Here is a 23,916-nt window from a genome sequence, read left to right on the forward strand (position 1 = left end):
GGCGCAATACCCACAGACTTCAAGAAGAATATAATAATTCCAATCCCAAAGAAAGCAGGTGTTGACAGATGTGAAAATTACCGAACTATCAGTTTAATAAGTCACAGCTGCAAAATACTAACACGAATTCTTTACAGACGAATGGAAAAACTGGTAGAAGCGGACCTCGGGGAAGATCAGTTTGGATTCCGTAGAAATGTTGGAACACGTGAGGCAATACTAACCTTACGACTTATCTTAGAAGAAAGATTAAGAAAAGGCAAACCTACATTTCTAGCATTTGTAGACTTAGAGAAAGCTTTTGACAACGTTAACTGGAATACTCTCTTTCAAATTCTGAAGGTGGCAGGGTTAAAATACAGGGAGCGAAAGGCTATTTACAATTTGTACAGAAACCAGATGGCAGTTATAAGAGTCGAGGGGCATGAAAGGGAAGCAGTGGTTGGGAAAGGAGTGAGACAGGGTTGTAGCCTCTCCCCGATGTTATTCAATCTGTATATTCAGCAAGCAGTAAAGGAAACAAAAGAAAAATTCGGAGTAGGTATTAAAATTCATGGAGAAGAAGTAAAAACTTTGATCGCCGATGACATTGTAATTCTGTCAGAGACAGCAAAGGACTTGGAAGAGCAGTTGAACGGAATGGACAGTGTCTTGAAAGGAGGATATAAGATGAACATCAACAAAAGCAAAACGAGGATAATGGAATGTAGTCAAATTAAATCGGGTGATGCTGAGGGGATTAGATTAGGAAATGAGACAATTAAAGTAGTAAAGGAGTGTTGCTATTTAGGGAGTAAAATAACTGATGATGGTCGAAGTAGAGAGTATATAAAACGTAGACTGGCAATGGCAAGGAAAGCGTTTCTGAAGAAGAGAAATTTGTTAACATCGAGTACAGATTTAAGTGTCAGGAAGTCGTTTCTGAAAGTATTTGTATGGAGTTTAGCCATGTATGGAAGTGAAACATGGACAATAACCAGTTTGGACAAGAAGAGAATAGAAGCTTTCGAAATGTGGTGCTACAGAAGAATGCTGAGAAGTTTGTGGCACAACTTGACTAGAAGAAGGGATCAGTTGGTAGGATATGTTTTGAGGCATCAAGGGATCACAAATTTAGCATTGGAGGGCAGCGTGGAGGGTAAAAATCGTAGAGGGAGACCGAGATGAATACACTAAGCAGATTCAGAAGGATGTAGGTTGCAGTAGGTACTGGGAGATGAAGAAGCTTGCACAGGATAGAGTAGCATGGAGAGCTGCATCAAACCAGTCTCAGGACTGAAGACCACAACGACAACAACATATACTATATATGTTACACAATAGGTGAAATATTGATGTAAACACTGAAGTTGAAATTTCATGAAAATCTCATGCAACTGCTGTTACACAGAATGGCAGAGCTTTATATTACTGAGTGGGTTACTGCATCCCACAAAGCTTGAAAATGACATTGTATTGAAATTGCAATTGCAATAAATAATGTTTTAACAGCTAAAAACGGAAATGATTTAGTTTGAAAATTTCACAAATGTTGTGGACCCAGTTCTCATCAAACTTCTGTTTATTTTGTGCCACAATTGAATACTTCACCACTAGACAATGACTGTTAAGCATTGTGGGAATGGATTGTGCTCAACTGTCCTGATGATTTTTTGTAATGTATAAGCTGGTCCCGATTACTTCGCATGGAATAAAATGTGTTTTATTGTCATCTAAAATAAGTGTTGTGTACATAAATGAACAATCATCATCACACACTCAATTACATATTCAGCTTTGCAGTGACCGGGACAGGTGCTATCGAGGAGAGACTATGGAATTCATGTCAATCCTGTGACAAAGTGAATTCCATACGGTGACTTTATTTACTGCTGTAAAACTTATTTTTCTCAACAAATTGTTTATAAAAAAATCATATCTATGTCTCTCTCCCTCAATGTAACAGAAGCACAACAGTCTATACTTACTGCTCTACAAGATCAAGGTACTCAGCATCCTCAGTGAAATGTTCCAGCTGAACTGCTCTTCTGATGGCTTTCTTAGCTTCACCATCATTTGGATAAATGCCTTTGTTGTATATATCAAGAATATAAACACTGGAATCACCAGAGAAATCTCTCTCATGGCCATTTCCCTGCCAAAAGGACATTTTTGTCAGTAAACAAGAATATGTGTCTGGCAAAAGTGTAATTTGTGTGTATAAGGCAGTTTCCATGTTTCATAATATTAATTGTTTTTAATTATTTAAATAAGATAGCTCACGAACAAACACTCACGTAAGATTAACTTTGGATGAGAATACCAACTACAAACCAATTTAAAGGATTGCAAATTATTTTTGCAGATTATGCGAAAATATACCATGTACTCAAAAAGAAGAATGGGGGAGGGAAAGGAATTGATTTGTGTACACCACATAATAGTTTGTTTTATTCACCCATAATGTCATAATTTAGTGTGCATGTTTTCTGTTTGTTCATTCTAAGGCAGTTATTGTTCTCTTTGCTAGCTTGTTTGCTTTCCATTCCAATGATGAAATCATTCTTTGAGGCTATCAAGCAATCACAGCAACATTTGTTCCAAATAACCTCCGCTACAAGGTAAGACAGTATAAACTATTTTACATCCCCCGCCACACACACACAGACAGTGTGAAGAGTTTTTGAGATGAAAATACTTGTTCCTCCTCTTACTTCACTGATACGCTTTTCACCAGGAGTCCCTTACTCCATTGTTCACATTCTCTGCATGTCTTCTCATGCCTGTACATACAACTACTTACATGGCGGTTAGTTTTGCAAATCTAGGAGAGGAGTGACCTTGTCCTGATTCTAACACAGAAAATATAATTTATAAATCAATAGATAAGTCACTGAAAATTTTTGGTGGGTATGGAGAATCCTAAGAGGCTCATGAACAGGTGTATATCACAATGCGCCATGTGGATTTATGGTGCTACGTGATGTACATCTTTATAAAATCAGGTCTTCTCCTCATGTCAATATTTTCTGAAGAGGTCATTTTCGATTGAATTTTTAACTTTCTGGACTTTATACTGTTATGTCTATACCCAGTTCCAGCAGTAAACTGACCTTACTAGTACAAATGAATTTATGATCTCAGATTAAATTTCACATTAATATACTACCGAATTTATATTAGCAACTAAGCAGAGTAAACTGTTTGTTATTAATCCAACTTTGAAATTTTGTGATATGAACTGTGCAGTCATGTTGCACCACATATTCTTGAAAATTCCCTTCTCGCCTATTTCTGAAGAGCTAGATGTTTATTCATTATGATTATTTAAAATAATAACTCTACTTGAGAACAAACCAAAATATTGTTAACAATATTTGATTTAAAATGATTTGTTTATAATTAACTAAAATGTAATTTAAATTGTTGTACAGTAAATTTTATTGAAATTAAATATGAAATTAAGTAAGCTTTTCCAAATTGAATATCAGAACATGTTTGGCAATATGTGGCCCACTTTGTGATGTAACTAACTAAATTCATCTAATCTTGTAAATCTTACAGTTAACAATGTATTCGATTGTTTGGTTTTATATAAAAGAAAGTGGTGCATGAGCCACAAAGTCAGTCTGCATTATTGTCTTTCGGAGGCTGTCAGATAGCCAGATGTATATTCCACCAATGTACATGATAATCAGTCACAATATAAGACAAGAAAAGCAATATACTCTGTGTTTTATTTAAAAATTTGTACAACAGTGATGCCGAACTCTGAAACTTTCTGAAGCAACAACCCTCAAGGATATCAAAGTTGAGTATCTCATCAGCTGGAGCAGCTAAGTTATTATGTGAACTTTCATTAACTGTGATTGAAATTTTCTAGTTTTCACTCGTCTTCGCATCTGCAAATGGTGTAGGCCCAAACTATCAAGTTTGGGTTTGCAGAAAAGGATAATCACAATGACCTCAAGAATTCCCAGACACTATATTTTCTGAAACATGTTGCAAACAAACAAGACTGCTGTCATAACTGTTCACGTTGGAAATTACAGGAAACTGAGACTTTCCTGGTGATCCCAGAAGCATATCAACATTAGTTTCCCAATAGATGGAATTTGTTTATGACAGTTATGTTCACAACAATATAAGGAAAAGGCAGGCCATAGTGCTTAATGATTTTTCATTCTGCAACTCAATGTGTCATCTTTACTGTGAGTGCAATATACCTTTCCCTTATATTGTTGATATTATGACCTAGAGTTTTCAATGTTGCACAGTTATGTTTATTTTTCTTGGATTCTGGAGTAGAATTTAAAGCTACTTTGTCTGGTGACGAAGTGATGATACACATTTCGTCCTCCTGCATATAGTGCTCGAGATGTTTGTGTGTAATTATTTTGGATACTCAGTGACATGAAACCTTGCAATACCACAAGGAACAGTGAACAATATAAAAACTACTTTCATATGAACTGCAGTACTCCGGGAAAATGACATTCCAGCACAGGCGTCAAGACACTTCCTGCATAGCACCCAGCACACAATCTTGCCCACTGTGAATGAGGTACCCCTGACTGTTCAGTCATACAGAATTTTTCACTTCTAATGAACATGATGCCACTAATGAACATTTCTTAATGTGACACTACACCCTGTCCATCAGATGTACTTCCCTATGCATTCTAATGGGCACAGAAAGAGAATGGATGTGTTGAGCATACTACACATTTTTGTGAACCGACAATGATGCCGTGGACAAGGCAGCTCCCCAGTGCTGCTGGACACACTGAACCATAGCTTGTTATTGTTGTCTACATAGCCAAACTTAAACTTAGGATGTAAATAAACAATCTATCAGTCTACATCTATATTCTGCAAACCACTGTGAAGTGCACAGCAGAGGATACATCCCATTGTACCACTTATTAGGATTTTTTCCTGTTCCATTCACAAATGGAACAAAGGAAGGATGATTGTTTAAATGCTTTGTGCATGCTGCTGCTAATATAAACCTGCCCTCACAATCCTTATGAGAATGATACGTAGGGGTTGAAGTATATTCCTAGAGTCATCATTTAAAGCTGATTATTAAAACATTATAAGCCGACTTTCTCAGGATAGTTTATGTCAATCTACAAGAGTCAGCCAGTTTAGTTTCTTCAGCATCTCTGTGACACTCTCCCATAGGGCAAACAAACCTCTGAATATTTGTGCTGGCCTTCTCTGTAGTTGTTCAATATCCTCTGTTAGTCCTATTTGGTACAGGTCTCACACATCTGATCAGTATTTCAGAATGGCTCACACAAGTGATTTGTAAGCTATCTCCTTTGTAGACTGATTGCATTTCCCCAGTATTCTACCAATAAAATGAAGTCTGCCATCCGCTTTACCTGTGGCTGAGCCTATGTAATCATTCCATTTCATACCCCTACAAAGTGCAACACTCAGGTATTTGTAATGAGTATACTGACTCCAACTGTGCCTCACTAACATTACAGTCATAGGGTACTGTGATTTTTCGTTTTGTGAAGTGTACAATATTACATTTCTGAAAATAAAGAAAGAGAGTAATTCTAGTAATCAGACACACTTATTAGGAAAGAAGTAGAAGGTTTACAAATGTCTGGTAACTACTGCCCCACACTTTGCTGCCACATTAGTTGACATGGCTTGTACATTGCTCAGGGGACACAGATACTGAAGCTTTGTAAATATCCTCCCAGCTCAGCAAACATGATGTGAAGTTGTTGGACATCTGTTATAACTATGCAAGCTTGTATCATATTATCAATATCACATGCTCATACTTCTCCCTGGTATTATTAGGTAGATTTTGTTTTATAAGTGTAATATGATGCACGTCTAATAACTAAACAAACTTAAATTTTCTCAATCAGAGTTCTGGCAAAAAGGTGGTATGAATTTTCACAAGGGAGGGGACATCTACATTCAAATGTTTGAATTTATGATCCAGCCAATATCGGTTGTGTCATCCATTACCTGGTGGAAGTTGCTTGAACAGCAGTACCACAGTTTTGAGGGAGTTCCAGGTTGTTTGAGGTGACAATGAATTGAAAAAGGTTTGTCAGAACGTGGTGAAGCTCAAAATGACACATTTTGTAAGATTTGAGACACAGATGGAGGCGACTTCGTAGGAAAACACAAATAAAGAAGTGGTACAGCTAGTTTCAAGAGAACCAGGTATCAGTGGAGAATGATAAGCACTGTGGATGTGGAAAAAACTGTACTCGGTGCAGCTCTTGTTGCAAGTATGTGAAATCTGGTAATGAGAGATCATTTGACCAATTACAATCTATGATGATTCTGTGCATGTAGTTTGTGGATGTGGGAAAACTGTACTCAGTACTTGTTGCGAATATGTGAAATCCGGTAATGAGATATCATTTGACCAGTTACAATCTATGATGATTCCGTGAATGCAGTTATAGATAAGGTTTTCAAGTTCAGTCTGTCTGCATAATTTCTTCTCAAGTCACTGCCGGCATAACAGAAATAACACCATCCTGATGTTTCACTGAACATTGCCAACCCTGATTATGTGTTCATGAACACTGTGATAACTGGAGACAAGTCTTGGATACAGAGCATAATCCAGAAGCAAAAGCACATTCATTACACTGGAAGCCTTTCTCAATATTAAGAACAAAAGATATGCAACCGATGCAAATAAAAATCTAGGGAGAGCCAAGTGTTGACTCTGACAGCTACACTATGTGGTCAAAAGTATCCGGACACCTGGCTGAAAATTACTTGCAAGTTCGAGGCACCCTCCATCCGTAATGCTGGAATTCAATATGGTGTTGGCCCACCCTTAGCCTTGATGACAGCTTCCACTCTCGCAGGCATACGTTCAATCAGGTGCTGGGGCACTGGAAGGTTTCTTGGGAAATGGCAGCCCATTCTTCACGGAGTGCTGCACTGAGGAGAGGTATCGATGTCGGTCATTGAGGCCTGGCACAAGTCGGCATTCCAAAACATCCTAAAGCTGTTCTACAGGATTCAGGTCAGGACTCTGTGCAAGCCAGTCCATTACAGGGATGTTATTGTCGAGTAACCACTCTGCCACAGGCCGTGAATTATGAACAGGTGCTCGATCATGTTGAAAGATGCAATCGCTATCCCCGAATCACTCTTCAACAATGGCAAGCAAGAACATGCTTAGAACATCAATGTAGGCCTATGCTGTGATAGTGCCATGCAAAACAACAAGAGGTGCAAGCCCCCTCCATGAAAAACACCGCCTCTGAATATTACTGTTGGCACTACACACACTGGCAGATTATGTTCACCAGCCATTCGCCATATCCATACCCTGCCATCAGATCACCACATTGTGTACCGTGATTTGTGACTCCACACAGCGTTTTTCCACTGTTCAATCGTTCAATGTTTACGATCCTTAGACCAAGCGAGGTGTCGTTTGGCATTTACCGGTGTGATGTGTGGCTTATGAGCAGGAGCTTGACCACGAAATTCAAGTTTTCTCACCTCCTGCCTAACTGTCATAGTACTTCCAGTGGCTCCTGATGCAGTTTGGAATTCCTGTGCAATGGTCTGGATAGATGTCTTCCTATCACACATTATGACTTTCTTCAATTGTCTGTGGTCTCTGTCAGTCAACAGACGAGGTTGGCCTGTACGCTTTTGTGCTGTATGTGTCCCTTCATGTTTCCGCTTCACTATCACATTGGAAACAGTAGACCTAGGTATGTTATGAGTGTGGAAATATCACTTACAGACTACAACACAAGTGACACCCAATCACCTGACCATGTTCAAAGTCGGTGAGTTCTGCGGAGTGCCCCATTCTGCTCCCTCATGTCGTCTAATGACTACTGAGGTCACTGATATGGGGTACCTGGCATTAGGTGGCAGCACAGTGCACCTAATATGAAAAATGCATGTCTTTTGGGGGTGTCCAAATAGTTTTGATCACATAGTGTATATGACTGACCATTATGAATCAGGACGAAGAGTGACAAATGGATACCATCAAGAAATTCTCTGTCCTCTCTGTGATGCACTTCAGGACAATGCTCCAGCTCATTCATGACTCTTGATCCAGACTTTCTCCTTGGAAAAACCAAATTCTTGATCCCAAACTCCATCCTCTTTACACTGAGTTCCTTGGCTTCTACTTCTTTACAAAATTAAAAGGTACGAATACTAGAAACCTGTTTTGGAAGCAGCGAAGAAAGAATGTGTAATGAAGAAGCAAAGCTGCAGTCAATTCAAATGGAGTTCTTGATAATAGAAGAATCAGTGCTTTAAATGTGTGTAAGAGACCTAGTTTGAAGAGTATTAGGGTGGCATGCAATATACTTTTCCAGTATGATGCTTTTTAGACATACATCATATGTTATTAATAACAGAAATACAATCCTTGTATGAGTCCATGATCATTATGAACTTTATAAAGGATGCTGTTTACAGTGGTTAATGATTTTTTATTTATTACATTATTTCATGTGACATGCTTTAGCTACTGACATAACCAGATGCAAACAAAATACTTCCAAAACAAAGCCAATTAAGACATCTTTGAATTTAGCATTCTGGACAGTATTATTCTTCAAGTTCTCATATGCCTAGGTGAGAGCAAATAAGTTCAGTAAGATTATTTGGACACTATTTCAGCTCAAGATACTGAATAAGGCCAACTTAAAACCTTCAATTGTGACTATGTGAAAGATGTATAAGTACTTTTGCTATGCCTGGATTAATGACCAAAGACTGCAGGATCTTCGAGAGGCTATGTTCTATGCAGTTCCTTCCACTGGTGGCAAACTGTACATAATGATGACACTGTGTGGACTTACTAAGCCTTGTACACAAAAACAAAATTTCTATTTTAATACCAGAACACTACAAGTAATTTGAAAAGCTTCAAGTTAAATGTGTGAACCCCCGCAAAACAGTTATTTAAAGGTATCCATTCAAGAAAGAGAAAAGTTTTCATTCACTCAGTAATCGTGCTGCATGGTGGAATCGGTCAAGGTATACATCCAAAAAAGAAAACAACTTTCAGAAATGAATTATGTAATTCTATTAACAACTGCATTAATTTATTTATAGTCAAATAATTGTAAATGGAACCCAATTTGAAAATTTTTGCTGCTTCTTGAGTCATACAAGGGGCCTGCTGTTCATCTACTGTGGTTTGCGCAATATTTGCAGAACTACAGTAGCGATTATCAAGTAATAATTTACCAAGATAATGTAAGAACAGAATGTTTGCAATTGACATTGTTAATTGTCATGATGTCAACAGGAATACCACTGACAAAGTGTTCACAACACCGTGCAGTAGTTTTAAGTTGTTGAATATAAATAATTTATAGCAATGCCTCATAAATCATGTTTATCTTTTAAATCTGCAGGTTCCCAATTTCTTGTTTCATGCCTGGTAGTATTTTGTTAAAGACCATTGTACCAGAATACAAAACCCACTCTTAATCTGCAACAAGGTGAGACCAAGTTATATACAGTAATTACTTTGGTTCTTTTTCTTTGTTATGTAAAAAGCAATTAATTTAGGCATTGTGTGTTTATTAGACACCAGATCAATAAAGGGGTAAATGCAGTGGACAGAATGCATAAGAACTGTCCAATATCTAAAAAAGCCTCTAAAATTTAACATTACTCATTTTGCCAAGTTAGACTTTACCTTAGCTACAATGATGTAAAAATCACATGCAGTAAAATGAGCACAATGAGAGTGTGCAACAAATGCCAAACTAATTTTCTTGATTATGTTATCTGTGATTCTACTGTAGGCTGTGATCAAACTGCACACAAAAATACTTTGTATGTTTGAAATTGCAAAACATGAGTTTTTATGAGAGAATACTCAAACTGTTTGCTGTGGACCAGTTGTTGGCATGTTGTGTTACCAACTGGGAGTATCTGATGTTATGGAGTTTGGATCCTTTTTTAGTACTGCTTGATCAAAAGCAAACACAACAGTTTTTAACAGTCCTTGAATACGTCATGTTTGTTCAGTACTGATTGTGTGACTACTTTTTAATGGCCGGGTTTAGGCTGATAATACATTATCTGCATATATATACATATATTTTACACTATCAATCATCACTAAAGTAAGAAGTATAAAATGAAAATTACAATATTAACAATTAAATAGAGGACCTAACTTATTCATGTCCATGCTAGCTACAACAGTTGCATATCAAACTATATCTGTCAGATGGCTTTGCAATACTCACAGCAATAGTAGGGACCACCACAGTGTCCTAGTTAGATGGGTTATCTGTCATGCACACTTCTATAATAGTTTAAAAATTCTATATATCATTTTATGCCTTTCTGACCTGACACATGTATTTGTCATTGGGTATAAGATCAAATTTACTTTCCTTACAATATGTAATTTTTTAAAAAGCCTCCACCAGCACTAAGCATTTACAGATTTTTTGTTTAATCTCTAAGCAGTCCAAGAAATTCTTCACATGTACATTATGCTTCACACTTTACAGCATTTTTGTATAATTGCAAGCTGTGCACAATGAGTGACAGGTGTGTGTATAAGAACCAACAGAATTTAATAGCACCCAAATGAAATTTAAATTGTGATTTCTTTTCTGAATGCATGAAATGTGACAACAGAGATATCTGTGGGGTTTATTGGGGGATGGGGGTGAATTTAACTTCTAGTTAAATTTCCTAAATTAAAAAGCAGAAACTTCTTTTAGAATTTGATTTCAAACATGTTCTTTTATACTTTCAATTTTCAAGATACAATCTACGTTTGGCTAATTAGTTGTTGCTGCCTTGGGTCCAAAGACTGGTTTGATGCAGCTCTCCATGCTACCTATCCTGCGCAAGCCCCCTTCATCTCTGAATAGCTACTGCAACTTACATCCTTTTAAACCTATTTACTGTATTTATTACTTGGCCTCCCTCTACAATTTTAACCCCCACTTCCCTCAAATACTAAACTTCTGATCACTTGATGTCTCAAAATGTGTCCTCCCAATGAATCCCTTCTTTTAGTCATGTTATGCCACAAATTTCTATTCTCCCTAATTACATCCCTGATCATCTAATTGGTTACATGATCTACCAACCTAATCTTCAGCATTCTTCTGTAGCACCACATTTCAAAAGCTTCTACCATCTTCTGATTGTCCATGCATCACTTCCATACAAGGCTACACTCCAGACAAATATCTTAAGAAAAGGCTTACTACCACTAAATCTGTATTCAATTTTAAGAAATTCCTCTTCTTCATAAATGCATTTCTTGCCACTGCCAGTACATTTTATATTCTGTCTATTTGTTTTTCTCTTTTTTATATTTATCATAAATCCTTCTTTCAAGACTCTGTCTATTCTGTTCAACTACTCTTCCAAGTCCTTTGCTATCTCTGACAGAATTACAATGTCATCAGCAAACTTCAAAGTTTTTATTTTTTTCCCTCTCTGAACTTGAATTCCTTTTCTAAATTTTTTTTTGGATTCATTTACTGCTTGCTCAATATACAGACTGCATAATATTGGGGATGGGGTACAACACTGTCTCACTCCCTTTCTCAACCACTGCTTCCCTTTCATGCACATCAACTCTTATAACTGCAACCTGGTTTCTATACAAGTTGTATATGACCTTCCCCTCCCTGTACTTTACCCTTGCTACCTTCAGACTTTCAAAGTGTGTATTCCAGTCGACACCGTCAAAAGCATTCTCCAAATCTACAAAAGCTATAAACATAGGTTTGCCTTTCCTTAACCTATCTTCTAAGATAAGTCTAAGGATTAGTATTGCCTCAGATGTTCCTACATTTCTTTGGAACCCAAACTGATCTTCCCCAATGTCAGTTTCTCCCATTCTTCTGTAAATAAATATTGTTAAAATTTTGCAAACATGAGTAATTAAACTGATAATTCAGTAATATTCACACTTGTCAGCACTTGCTTTCTTTGGAATTGGAATAATTACTTTCTTCTTGAAGTCTGAGGGTATTTCAACAGCCTTGTATATCTTGAATACCAGGTTGAACAGTGATTTTTAGAGAATTTTTAAGGTCTCACTATTCAAAAAATTATTGGTAACATTTGGGAAGTAGTTTCCATTTTGCTAGAAATCTTCACTCTCTCTTTCAAATGCCATTCTCTGCCAAATTTTTCAACTTACTTTCTTTCCATTTGGTTTCCTTCACACCTAAAGTAAGTAACATTGGGTTCTCAAAACTCAAGATAAATTGCTTTTACCTCCTTTCTCTCCAATAATTGAATTCTCCAACTTCAATGGTGGTGATGAGCTGATTTTCATCTATATTAGTCTTATTCTTTTTAATTATCACACTGAACAATTATCTGTAATATGTACAACTTTTCTGGCAATATCTTTATTGTTCTTATTATAAGGCATTCAGTGGGTAGTGGAGGATACCAAATTCTGTCACTTATGCAATAAAATGAAACATCTACAGCCGTTGTTTTGATGTTATTTTATTGTATTGCAACCAGTGACTCAATACACCATCCTCAGGCCTGATGCGTAAACAGTAATGATAACATGGTCTTCAGTCATGAGACTGGTTTGATGCAGCTCTCCATGCTACTCTATTCTGTGCAAGCTTCTTCATCTCCCAGTACCTACTGCAACCTACACCCTTCTGAATCTGCTTAGTGTATTCATATCTTGGTCTCCCTCTACGATTTTTACCCTCCACGCTGCCCTCCAATACTAAATTGGTGATCCCTTGATGCTCTGAACATGTCCTAACAACCGATCCTTTCTTCTAGTCAAGTTTTGCCACAAACTTCTCTTCTCCCCAATCCTATTCAATACTTCCTTATTAGTTATGTGATCTACCCATCTAGTCTTCAGCATTGTTCTGTAGCACCACATTTCAAAAGCTTCTATTCTCTTCTTGTCCAAACTATTTATCATCCATGTTTCACTTCCATACATGGCTACACTCCATACAAATACTTTCAGAAATGACTTCCTGACACATAAATCTATACTCGATGTTAACAAATTTCTCTTCTTCAGAAACGCTTTCCTTGCCATTGCCAGTCTACAGTTTATATCCTCTCTACTTCGACCATCATCAGTTATTTTGCTCCCCAAATAGCAAAACTCATTTACTACTTTAAGCGTCTCATTTCCTAATCTAATTCCCTCAGCATCACGCGACTTAATTCGACAACATTCCATTATCCTCGTTTTGCTTTTGTTGACGTTCATCTTATATCCTCCTTTCAAGACACTGTCCACTTCGTTCAACTGCTCTTCCAAGTCCTTTGCTGTCTCTGACAGAATTACAATGTCATTGGCGAACCTCAAAGTTTTTATTTCTTCTCCATGGATTTTAATACCTACTCCGAATTTTTCTTTTGTTTCCTTTACTGCTTGCTCAATATACAGATTGAATAACATCCGGGAGAGGCTACAACCCTGTCTCACTCCTTTCCCAACCACTGCTTCCCTTTCAGCCCCTCGACTCTTATAACTGCCATCTGGTTTCTGTACAAATTGTAAATAGCCTTTCGCTCCTTGTTTTCTACCCCTGCCACCTTCAGAATTTGAAAGAGAGTATTCCAGTTAACGTTGTCAAAAGCTTTCTCTAAGTCTACAAATGCTAGAAACATAGATTTGCCTTTCCTTAATCTTTCTTCTAAGATAAGGCGTAAGGTCAGTATTGCCTCACGTGTTCCAACATTTCTATGGAATCCAAACTGATCTTCCCCAAGGTCGACTTTACCAGTTTTTCCATTCATCTATAAAGAATTCGCGTTAGTATTTTGCAGCTGTGACTTATTAAACTGATAGTTCGGTAATTTTCACATCTGTCAACACCTGCTTTCTTTGGGATTGGAATTATTATATTCTTCTTGAAGTCTGTGGGTATTTCACCTGTCTCATACATCTTGTTCACCAGATGGTAGAGTTTTGTCAGGACTGGCTCTCCAAAGGCCGTCAGTAGTTCTAATGGAATGTTGTCTACTTCCGGGGCCTTGTTTCGACTTGGGGTCTTTCAGTGCTCTGCAAACTCTTCACACAGTATGATATCTCCCATTTCGTCTTCATCTGCATCCTCTTCCATTTCCATAATATTGTCCTCAAGTACATCGCCCTTGTATAGACCCTCTATATACTCCATCCACCTTTCTGCTTTCCCTTCTTTGCTTAGAACTGGGTTTCCATCTGAGCTCTTGATATTCGTACAAGTGGTTCTCTTTTCTCCAAATCAAAATGATTATATAAATAGTTCAAAATGTGTCAAAAGACCAAAGGTAGAAAACCACCTATGTCATTACATGTGCAGAATATACAAAAGACTCTACAAGATACTGTTGAGGGCGAACATCATTTATAAAATTTTCTCGGACTTCCAGCCGCATCCAGTGGTTTAAAAATCCACGAGCTTTTGGCCAATTTCTCCTCAGCCATTGTCAAGTGGTGACTGTCGAATGATTGTTGTTACCGTCCTTATATAGCCGCATTGTCTTCAGTGACGGTGCTGACTCCAGCACCATATATGGTAATGTTTTCATTGCGTACTTGCTGTGCCCACTTTAACTTTGCATTGGCCAGGTTCCAAGCTGTGCTTAGCTGCAGACCACCATCTTTATTGAGGGTGTTGTCAGAAAATTTTAACCAGATGGGTGGCTTCTTGATGGGAAGCCCATTAGCTCCAGTTATAGCTAACCTCTTCATGGAGTACTTTGAGAACATTGCTGTGGAGATGGCTCCAGCAAAGCCTAGTTGCTTTTATCGTTACATTGATGACACGTTTGTTGTCTGGGCTCATCCATGATGTCAGATTCACAATGGTGCCTTGCCTTTTCTAGATGTCCTCGTCCGCCCGAAAGAAAAAGGGTGTCTCAGCCACAATGTTTATCAGAAACCCACACACACAGACCAATATCTGCATGCTACCATATATCACCACACTTTGTAGAGAAGTTGTGTTCTGAGGACATTGGTACATTGAGCGGAAGCCTTTTCAGATGCTGAAAGCCTTCCGAATGAACTGAAAGTCTTCACAGAAAATGGCTACAACTGCCAGATTTTGCAAGCCATTTTGCCAAAAAAAGCCTCCTAGGAGAGCACGAAGAAGCTTGCATTCTTGCCGTTCTGTGGCTCAATAACAAGAAAAATTAGTCGACTTCTAAAGAAGCATATAATCGATATGGTTTTTAGGGCACCAGCTAAAATTCAGCAGCCAATGAGGCCTGTGAAAGACGATGTTGGACTCGGAACACCAGGAGCGTATAAAATACTGTGTGGGTGTGGACAGTTCTGTATCAGACTGTACGTACTATTGAATGGCGTCTTGTGGAACATGAGAGATGTTTTCGCCTACAGTATCCTGAGAAATCAGCAGTGGTCGAGAAGATGGACATCGTATTGCATTTGCCGATACGTCTGTTATTATGTCGATTACTAGCTTTTTGGACAGTGTTATAAGAGAAGCGACTGAGTTAAAAATTTCTGACAACACCCTCAATAAAGACGGCAGCCTGCAGCTAGGCACAGCTTGGAACCTGGCCATCAGAAAGTTGAAGCAGGCACAGCAAGCGCGCATTGAAAACATTACCATATATGGTGCTGGAGCGAGCACTAATGACGTCACTGAAGACAGCTCAGCTATATAAGGATGACAGGAGCAATCATTTGACAGTCACCACGTGAGAAGGAGAATTCACCGAAAGCTCAGGGATTTTAAACCACTGGACACAACTGGAAGCCTGAGAAAATTTTATCAGTATCTATCGCTGCGAAACTACGCATTCGTATATTAAAGATACTAAATATTATGTGGATGTATATTATTAAGTTCTGCCATTTACACGAGTTAGATAGTAGTCCTTGTTTGTTTTATGACAGTACATGATATTTGGAAGCAGTCTTAAGTAAATGAGCTTTCATATATTCTGTATATGCTAAGATATAGGTGGTTTTCTACGTTTGGTCTTTTGACACTCATTTTATGCATACGACAAATATGCTCACATACAGTTTTCACCGCAGCAATTTATAACTTCAAGGTTACCTATTGACATATTTATATTGTCATTTTGATAACTTTAGGTGTACTGACACTTTGATATTGTTGATGCCGTTCTTTTGCAGTGACTACTTGCACACAGCAGCATATTTCTTTGGTTTACTTCTGTCTGCTGCTGATGATGTTGTTGTTGTTGTTTCTTTCATAAAGCAACCATTTTAGTGGCTTGGTAGGCTACTTCAGTATTTTGCAGTTTAATGTATCATCTAACTGACCAAATTTTTAATAATGGAATATTTAACTAATGATTTTATTAATAAATAGCACATAACTGGTGGTTTTTATCAAATGATTGCTGTAAATTCCCTAATATAGTATTGTCCTTGATTTTTATTCTGCATTTAAACTGTCTTTGTAATTGCACGGTAGGTAAGTTGTTGATGTTATCATTACTTCTTATGGATAAGGCCTGAAGATATTGTACTGAGTCACCGACAATGGTTGCAATATAACATAATAACATCAAAACAACAGCTATAGGTGTTTTACTTTATTATGTAAGTAAATGGCTGGAGTCAGACATTGCAAAAATCAATGGTACATATTCCTCTATGGACTTTTCTTTCTCAAAATCAGTTTTAACTATAATAGTAGGGCATTTAAACCATCAGAAAAATTGTTTCTCCCATACATAGTCTTTACCATTATATATAGGGTAGTTATAATCAAACTTCCACTGCTTGAGTATGGGTACTCAACTTTGTATGTACAATTTTCAGACTGTGTGCTACAGGGTTTGTGTTGTTAATACTGTTAGTGTCATGACTTACCATTAGGTACTGATACAGGTATGGCGACGTATGGTTGAAATGCAAGCATCGGTGTGCATTACAGTTGCAGTCACTGTGTGTCCAGACAAGGTGAACGGGGCTGTTTTATAGAAACAACAGCAATAGTGCTGCTCTTCGCGAATATCAATGCATTAACGGAATACTGAGAGGACCTCATTCTACATTGGGGTTGAAGTATACGATTCGGAAGCTCAAATTAACTGGCGATTTCGGAATTGCTGCTAGGAGAGGCTGACAGCCAGTTCCGACACAAATTGTTTTAGACATTACTGTCGCCATAGCGGAGAACGATGGACACAATCTGTAATCTTCCAGCAGTGCAAGTGCTGTGTCACACAGCTGAACATTCCGTGGTCTACCTGAGATGTTTCGAGCAGCAGTATAGCAATCTCTAGTGTGGTTCCAGGCTGTTGTGGATGTAGTTGGTCATCATAATGAACATCATTTGTAACATTGAGTGTCAACATGGTACACAATTTAACAAACATTACCCTCTCATGTGGAAATTAAAATGTGTTAAAACACGTGTCTTTCAATGGTTTATTCATTATTTCTCTTTCTCATGTGTCGTCAAATGTTTTCCCAAGTTTCACTGTCCAATGATCACTTTTTTGTGGAGGCCCTCTGAAATAGTGAAAGTTTAATTATAATCAACCTGTACATTGTTAAAGAGCAATTGTACACACAATAATGACAATAATGTACAGTTTGGTTTTCTTCCTCAAAGGAGGTTTCACAGAACACAGGAAAGTTGTATGTACGGCCTATCAGCTTGTGATTAGGATACTACTATGGAACCTGAATTTTCAGTAACAGTAAACAAGGCTCAAGATCAGGCAGAGGGGGAGGACTAGAGAGAAGGGGGTAGAGGGAGCAAAAGGACATAGAGAGGGGGAAGGAGGGGGTGGTGGAGAGAGAGAGAGAGAGAGAGAGAGAGAGAGAGAGAGAGAGAGAGAGGGGGGGGGGGAGGCTCAGGAAATGAACAAAGAGAGGGGGAGGAGAAATGGACAGAGAGATGGATGGGAGAGAAAGAGGTTAGGGCAGATACATAATTCCCATACATATTTAATAATTGTGAAGTATTGCCAGGTTCGCTAGGTTATTTACAAAAATATACAAACTTCGGGAAGTAGAGTCTAAATTATCTAGTTTCTTGTCTTTTGAGAATCCAGAACTGCATACATCACTTACTACTGTCCACACACGTGTTCAGGAAGAACTTGTTATAACTACAGGTGTGCTTAACTTCTGGCTACAATAAAATATGTGTAGATTACAAATTTAGGTACTCTAGATGTGATATGTAAACTCTAAATAAAAAATGGGCTGTAGCATCTACGAGCAATAATTTGGAGGAAAAAAAAAAAAAAAAAAAAAAATTAGGGCCAATTCAATCAATCTTTTCATATGGAAGATTTACCACTTTAATTGGCTTCCTCTACTGCATTTCGTAACATTTATTAAAATAAAAAAGTTATCAAAAAAAGTGATGGATACTTCCAACTTCCCCATTTGTAATTCTTCCCTACAGTATTTCCAAACTCACTTTCATCTGATATTCACTCTCCTCGGTGGAAAAGGGATAGCTAATTCATGTTCTGTCACCAACTTCACATGATATTTTGAAGTGAACTGATGGTACTTTTCATTTTAATGATTTTTGTTCAATCTCAGTTCTAATTTTTTTAGCTTCACGCTGACTGGTTTGTTAATGTTTTCCATTTTGTTAAATTTAATGCACTTTCAATTATTAAATTAATTAGTATTACTTTTTTGTATGCTGACAGTCTGTGGTATGCTGTTTATAAAGAACTGTTTGGTCTTTTAAATACCAAGACATAAATTATATTGAGAAAACTTTATATAACATCTAGAATGTTTAATGACACTGATGTAGCAATCAAATAATTCTAATGCACTCTACAGTTTTAAATCTGGTGTTTAGTTTACATGTGTCAGTAACTATTATTAGTTTTCTTTTGGTGTCTTCCTCCATCAACTGTCTGTCAGCTTTTCCAGTTCACTGGAACAACAGGCAGAGATATTGGTTCTCTCTGCTGAATCATCCAGTTATGGCATTTTCATCTTCAAATGAAAAGATTTATCCAACAAACACTTGAGGATTGAAGGTGTCTCACCAACACTGAAATTAGTACAGGATGATGATGATACAATGAGAAAGGAGATTTTAAGTCCACTTAGCTGTTTATTTATTCATGTTACCTTTTTACATCACCTCAAAGGGTATTATACATAACAGTATTATACATAACCTAAACCACTATACAATCTATGATTTTTATTTTATTTCAGCCTTTTACTGTTAGTTTTTTTTTCAATAAATATATAGCAAAGCAAAAATAACACTCACGATAGTAACACAAGAAAACACTGTACTACCAATATGCTGCTACAACTACTTCTAAAGATATTCCACCTGCTTCCTTATTCTATTTTTTTATTTTATGTCTTACTAACATAGAATCTACACTCATGCATAGTCAGCAGCAAAAGGCAAACTCATTATCAGTAGGTCATGAGCTACTCATTACCTACATCATTAATTCTATGAAATGCTAATTTTTCTAACAAAATGTTGTGATGTGAGTCAGCAGCAAAAGGCAAACTCATTATCAGTAGGTCATGAGCTACTCATTACCTACATCATTAATTCTATGAAATGCTAATTTTTCTAACAAAATGTTGTGATGTGAGTCAGCAGCAAAAGGCAAACTCATTATCAGTAGGTCATGAGCTACTCATTACCTACATCATTAATTCTATGAAATGCTAATTTTTCTAACAAAATGTTGTGATGTGCACAATCAAATGTCTTACATTGGTCACAAAAATACAGACTGCTAAGACAGGATGTCCCACATAAAACCAGTATGCCTCACATAATGGTTAATAATTTCTAGTCAAATTGCATGTGAAGTGGCAACACTGTCAAAAGTTGGCTACAGTGCTTTTTATCGGAAAGTTTAGTGCAACTGTGTGTGTGTGCGTCAGTGGTTGTGAGTAGCTCATATTATTGAGTTGTTACAGGCAGGGGGCAGTTTGAATTTGAACAGCAAATTGATATTGTGGAGTGTTATATAAATATAGGCTCCATCAAGGAATGTAAAGTATCCTGGTATGAAACTTCCCACAGCCAGCACTATTCAAGATCTGTACAAGAAATTGAGAGCTGGGATCTGTTTAGAATGTGTAGAAGCATAGGCGACCGACAGTGAGGAACCTTGAAACCACAGACAGGACTCGCATGGACATTTTGAGAAGTCCCCAGCAAGAGTTGAAATTTGAAGGGGGGGGGGGGGGGGGGGGGAAGAAAAAAAGGTCCTTTACTGTAACTGGCTGTTAACATCAATGCTAATGGTTACTTGGATGACCTGCTTTACTTCACATCAGGCGATGCCTGGTTTCATTTGTCCGGTTATGTAAACTCACAGAATTGCTGATACTGTTCACAGGACAACACATATATTCTGTGTGAAGAATCTCTCCACTCAGAGAAGAAAGATGTTTGGTATGTGCTGTCCGACTCGTGTGTTATTGGCCCCATATTTTTCAATTACAGCTTAAACAGTGCCACATAGCAAGGGATCTTTGACTATTTTTATGCATCAGAGCCAAGGAAGCTGCATGCAGTATTCCAACAAGATGGAGCAACCCCTCACACATCCAACCAAAGTACAGCCCACATCACCAATGTTTTCCATGAAGACAGACTTCAGCAGAAGCCTCTGGCCTCCAAGGTCCCCAGACTTAACCATTGTGTGATTTTGATTTATGAGACAAACTAAAAAGCAAAGTGTATGCTGACAATCTTCACATAATAGACAATTTTAAACAGAACATTACTAGGGAAATTAAAAACATCATGCCAGCAGAATAACAACATGTTGCTGATAATGTCACCACACAAAGTCAGTGATGCCCGGATGCCCATGGCCAACACTTCCAGCATCTCTTATGAAAAGGTAAGTACATGTTTTTTTTTTAATGTTAGTATTATCTACACTTTTTTAATTAGTTCACTGTTACTTGAATATCAGGTGTGTGGTGTAGCGGTTTTATGTGGTACACACAGTATATTCAGAGTTGAGCTGCTCTTCTAATTATCAAATAGTGATTTACTAAATCTATTACTAGTGCTATTATTATTATTATTATTGTTATTATTATTATTGAAGAGGAGCAATAGTCTATTGTACATTACTTCCTCAATGCTTCACAAAATGATGGTGAGAATGAAAGAGAACAGAAGTTATTAACAATGCTTATCACCTTACTTATACTGGTGTTTAACAATAACAATCAAAAAGGCCTTGAGTTAGTGGGGCATTATATATTTTATAAAAAGCAATACTTATTACGGGAGGAGATTCCAAGTAATCTCACTCACTATAGCCTTTCACCACAAACATTTCTGAGAACTATTTCCCTTCTTTTCTTCAAACTGTCCACTCAACCATCATTCAGGAAGAAAATCATTGACTTTTGACCTGCCCAGAAAAGCATTGAGATTTTACATCACCAAGATTTCATTAATAACTCTGATTACTGGAATATTATTAATGGCGCTTTTCTTAAGTCATGTCGCAATGTATTACTCAAGAAACTGCAACCAAATGTTCTTGTCAGTATTTTTACGAAGAATATTAAGTAATTCCTTGATCACTGTCATCAGTCAGAACCACAACATTTTACTTCACAAACATTCTTGATTTGAAGATGCTACACATGGGGAACATTCTCTCCTTGTTTATCTAGACTGTCCGTTTCCCATGTAAACATATATTGTATGTTTTGCAAAATTCTTCACTTGTTGGTCTATTTATATTCAAGCATTACTTTCAAATTTCCACGTGAAAATAATAATTTAGCCTCCACTAAGACATTTCAAACGTGCATTAATAAAAATTCCTCAAAGCATTATCGATACAATATACTCAATTTACACTTACGGATCATAACATGTCATGGGTGACAGTGTGATATTTTTCTTCTTTGGGAGAAAAACAAGGTTTAATTAGTGTAGTGAAACTTTCAGCAAATGATACATTTTAAAAGTCATGGCAAGAGAAAGAAAAACAGTGTACTTGCAAAATTCACATTAGCTAGTGACTCAAAAGAATGAAAAAAGAAATATTCCGTGTATTTCCACACTGAAACAACATGAAGCACATTTGTAATGACTGCAGAATGCCACATCTTTCAATGATAGCAAATGTAACAAATTTTATGTAAAGCCCTAGGCAGTTCATAGTTACCTTCCCAGTCAGCACCAAATCCTGAACATGAAATCAATCAGTTATGCAGTTATCTAGCTGCACACTGGCCTGTGTGTAGGCAATTTAAAAGAAGCCCCACTTCCCATTCTAAGCTTCAGATGATTATGTGTTGGCTCAAGGCATCCTTGATAACATCATCAATATAAAATTGTGTAATTCTCTTTTTACTTATTTTTAGAACACTTATACTATGGATCCTATAGTGAACATTAACATGATGTGTGCAATATGGAAACACATGTGTTACTGATCCCAGACAGCGTAAGAAGATCACATGCATACTTTCAAGTGATAACAAGAAACAATGTTAAGTAAGAGTGTCAGTGCAGAAGTAAAAGTAAGAATGCACTTGCAAATTTCATTGAATACAAGTTATTCAAGTTGAAAATATACACATATGAGGGTGTTCTGTAATCACACTCCAAAAAGTGGGTGGTGGGTGATGGAGGCTGTTAAATGCAAACTGAAGCAGTTCAACCAGCTTTCTGGTTGCTACCAACCTAGCCTACCCTTGTTAGTATATAGCATTGAGTTTTGTGCATCATCCACTTTTGTATATGAAAATATGTGTGGCAAGTGGGGTTAATGATTGCTTTATCTACCTCATTATTCAAAGCTACCTCATTATTCATTTTCCTGAACAGCTAAAAGAACAGTAATCAATCACAAAACATTATACAGTCAAGGAAACGTAGAATCGCAACAACAGTGGCAGTGTACACAGCATTATATGCTAGGCTAAGCATTATTTGTGACCCAATACACGTGAACATCACTCTGAAGACTTATAACTTTTTGCATCTTCTATCAGTTCCACTTCTCTCATCATCCACTGCACTGAGGGTCTTTGTGGAGGCATATACAGCACCATAAGAATAAAGCAGATGAGATGGATTACCTAAAACGTGCAGCTTTGCAAATTCTACAAGTGTTTCGTATCCATAAAAAGAAGGAGCTGCCACTATTCAATCCCCTTGTCCCCTTATGCTTGATATCACAAGTCTTTGAGCCAACTTTAAAAAATGTTATCAGAATCTAGTACACTGGGATGCCTCCAACAAATTATTGGCTGTAATTTGCACAAAGCACCAAGAAAATTACACTTTTGCTACTGATGTTCTATCATCAATTAAATTTATATGTGAAGAGGCTTAAAAACTCTGTGCAAAAATTTATCCACTTCTATAATGTCAAGAAGTTGTCAGTTTCTACAGCTCATGGAAATTCACCAAGATATGGACTAACATAACTATTTGGGCATACTGATGTTATAAGTTCTAGATTGTATGCCAAGGTGAATAAAACTAACTGAATATTATCAGCTTATGAATGCAATTTTGTGGTCACATAATACAAGAATGTATTTTTCTCTTTTCAGCCATATCAGAAAGATTAATGTACAGAATATTTTGGTGGTGTTCTCTTCCCAGTTATTTTGCTATATTTTTCCCACTTGTGCCTAATCATCATACTTCAACTTTGCAACAGCTCTGCCACATACCTCTCACAGCTACATATTGTCATTTCTACAGAATGTATCTGTCATTAGGGTATATGGGTTCCGCCTTTTTTGCAAACATGCTGTTTTTTCTTTTTACCCAAACATGTCTCAGCACCTCCGTGGGTTTTAGAGATTGCTGGGGAATGCCTGGCTGACAGCACATTAACAAAAGCTTTCATGTTCCAATGAAAATAAAATGCACAATTTTGAGGTAGCGCTTTCCTACGAGTATTGCTGCACCGTGTACCAGGTGAAACACCATCTGCACTTGCACAATGTTCTGT

General features: G+C 37.3%; 1 protein-coding gene across 1 annotated transcript in view; it reads right to left on the minus strand.

Annotated features, from left to right (window-relative positions):
- LOC126198626 (histone deacetylase 11) overlaps positions 1–23,916 on the minus strand; it is a 79,678-nt gene that overhangs the window by 19,362 nt on the left and 36,400 nt on the right. Inside the window, exon 6 of the mRNA XM_049935083.1 lies at positions 1,968–2,134. Within this exon, the coding sequence (XP_049791040.1) occupies positions 1,968–2,134 (167 nt within the window). The remainder of the gene's footprint in view (positions 1–1,967; positions 2,135–23,916) is intronic.

The sequence above is a fragment of the Schistocerca nitens genome, chromosome 8 (assembly GCF_023898315.1).
Source record: "Schistocerca nitens isolate TAMUIC-IGC-003100 chromosome 8, iqSchNite1.1, whole genome shotgun sequence".
NCBI lineage: Eukaryota > Metazoa > Arthropoda > Insecta > Orthoptera > Acrididae > Schistocerca > Schistocerca nitens.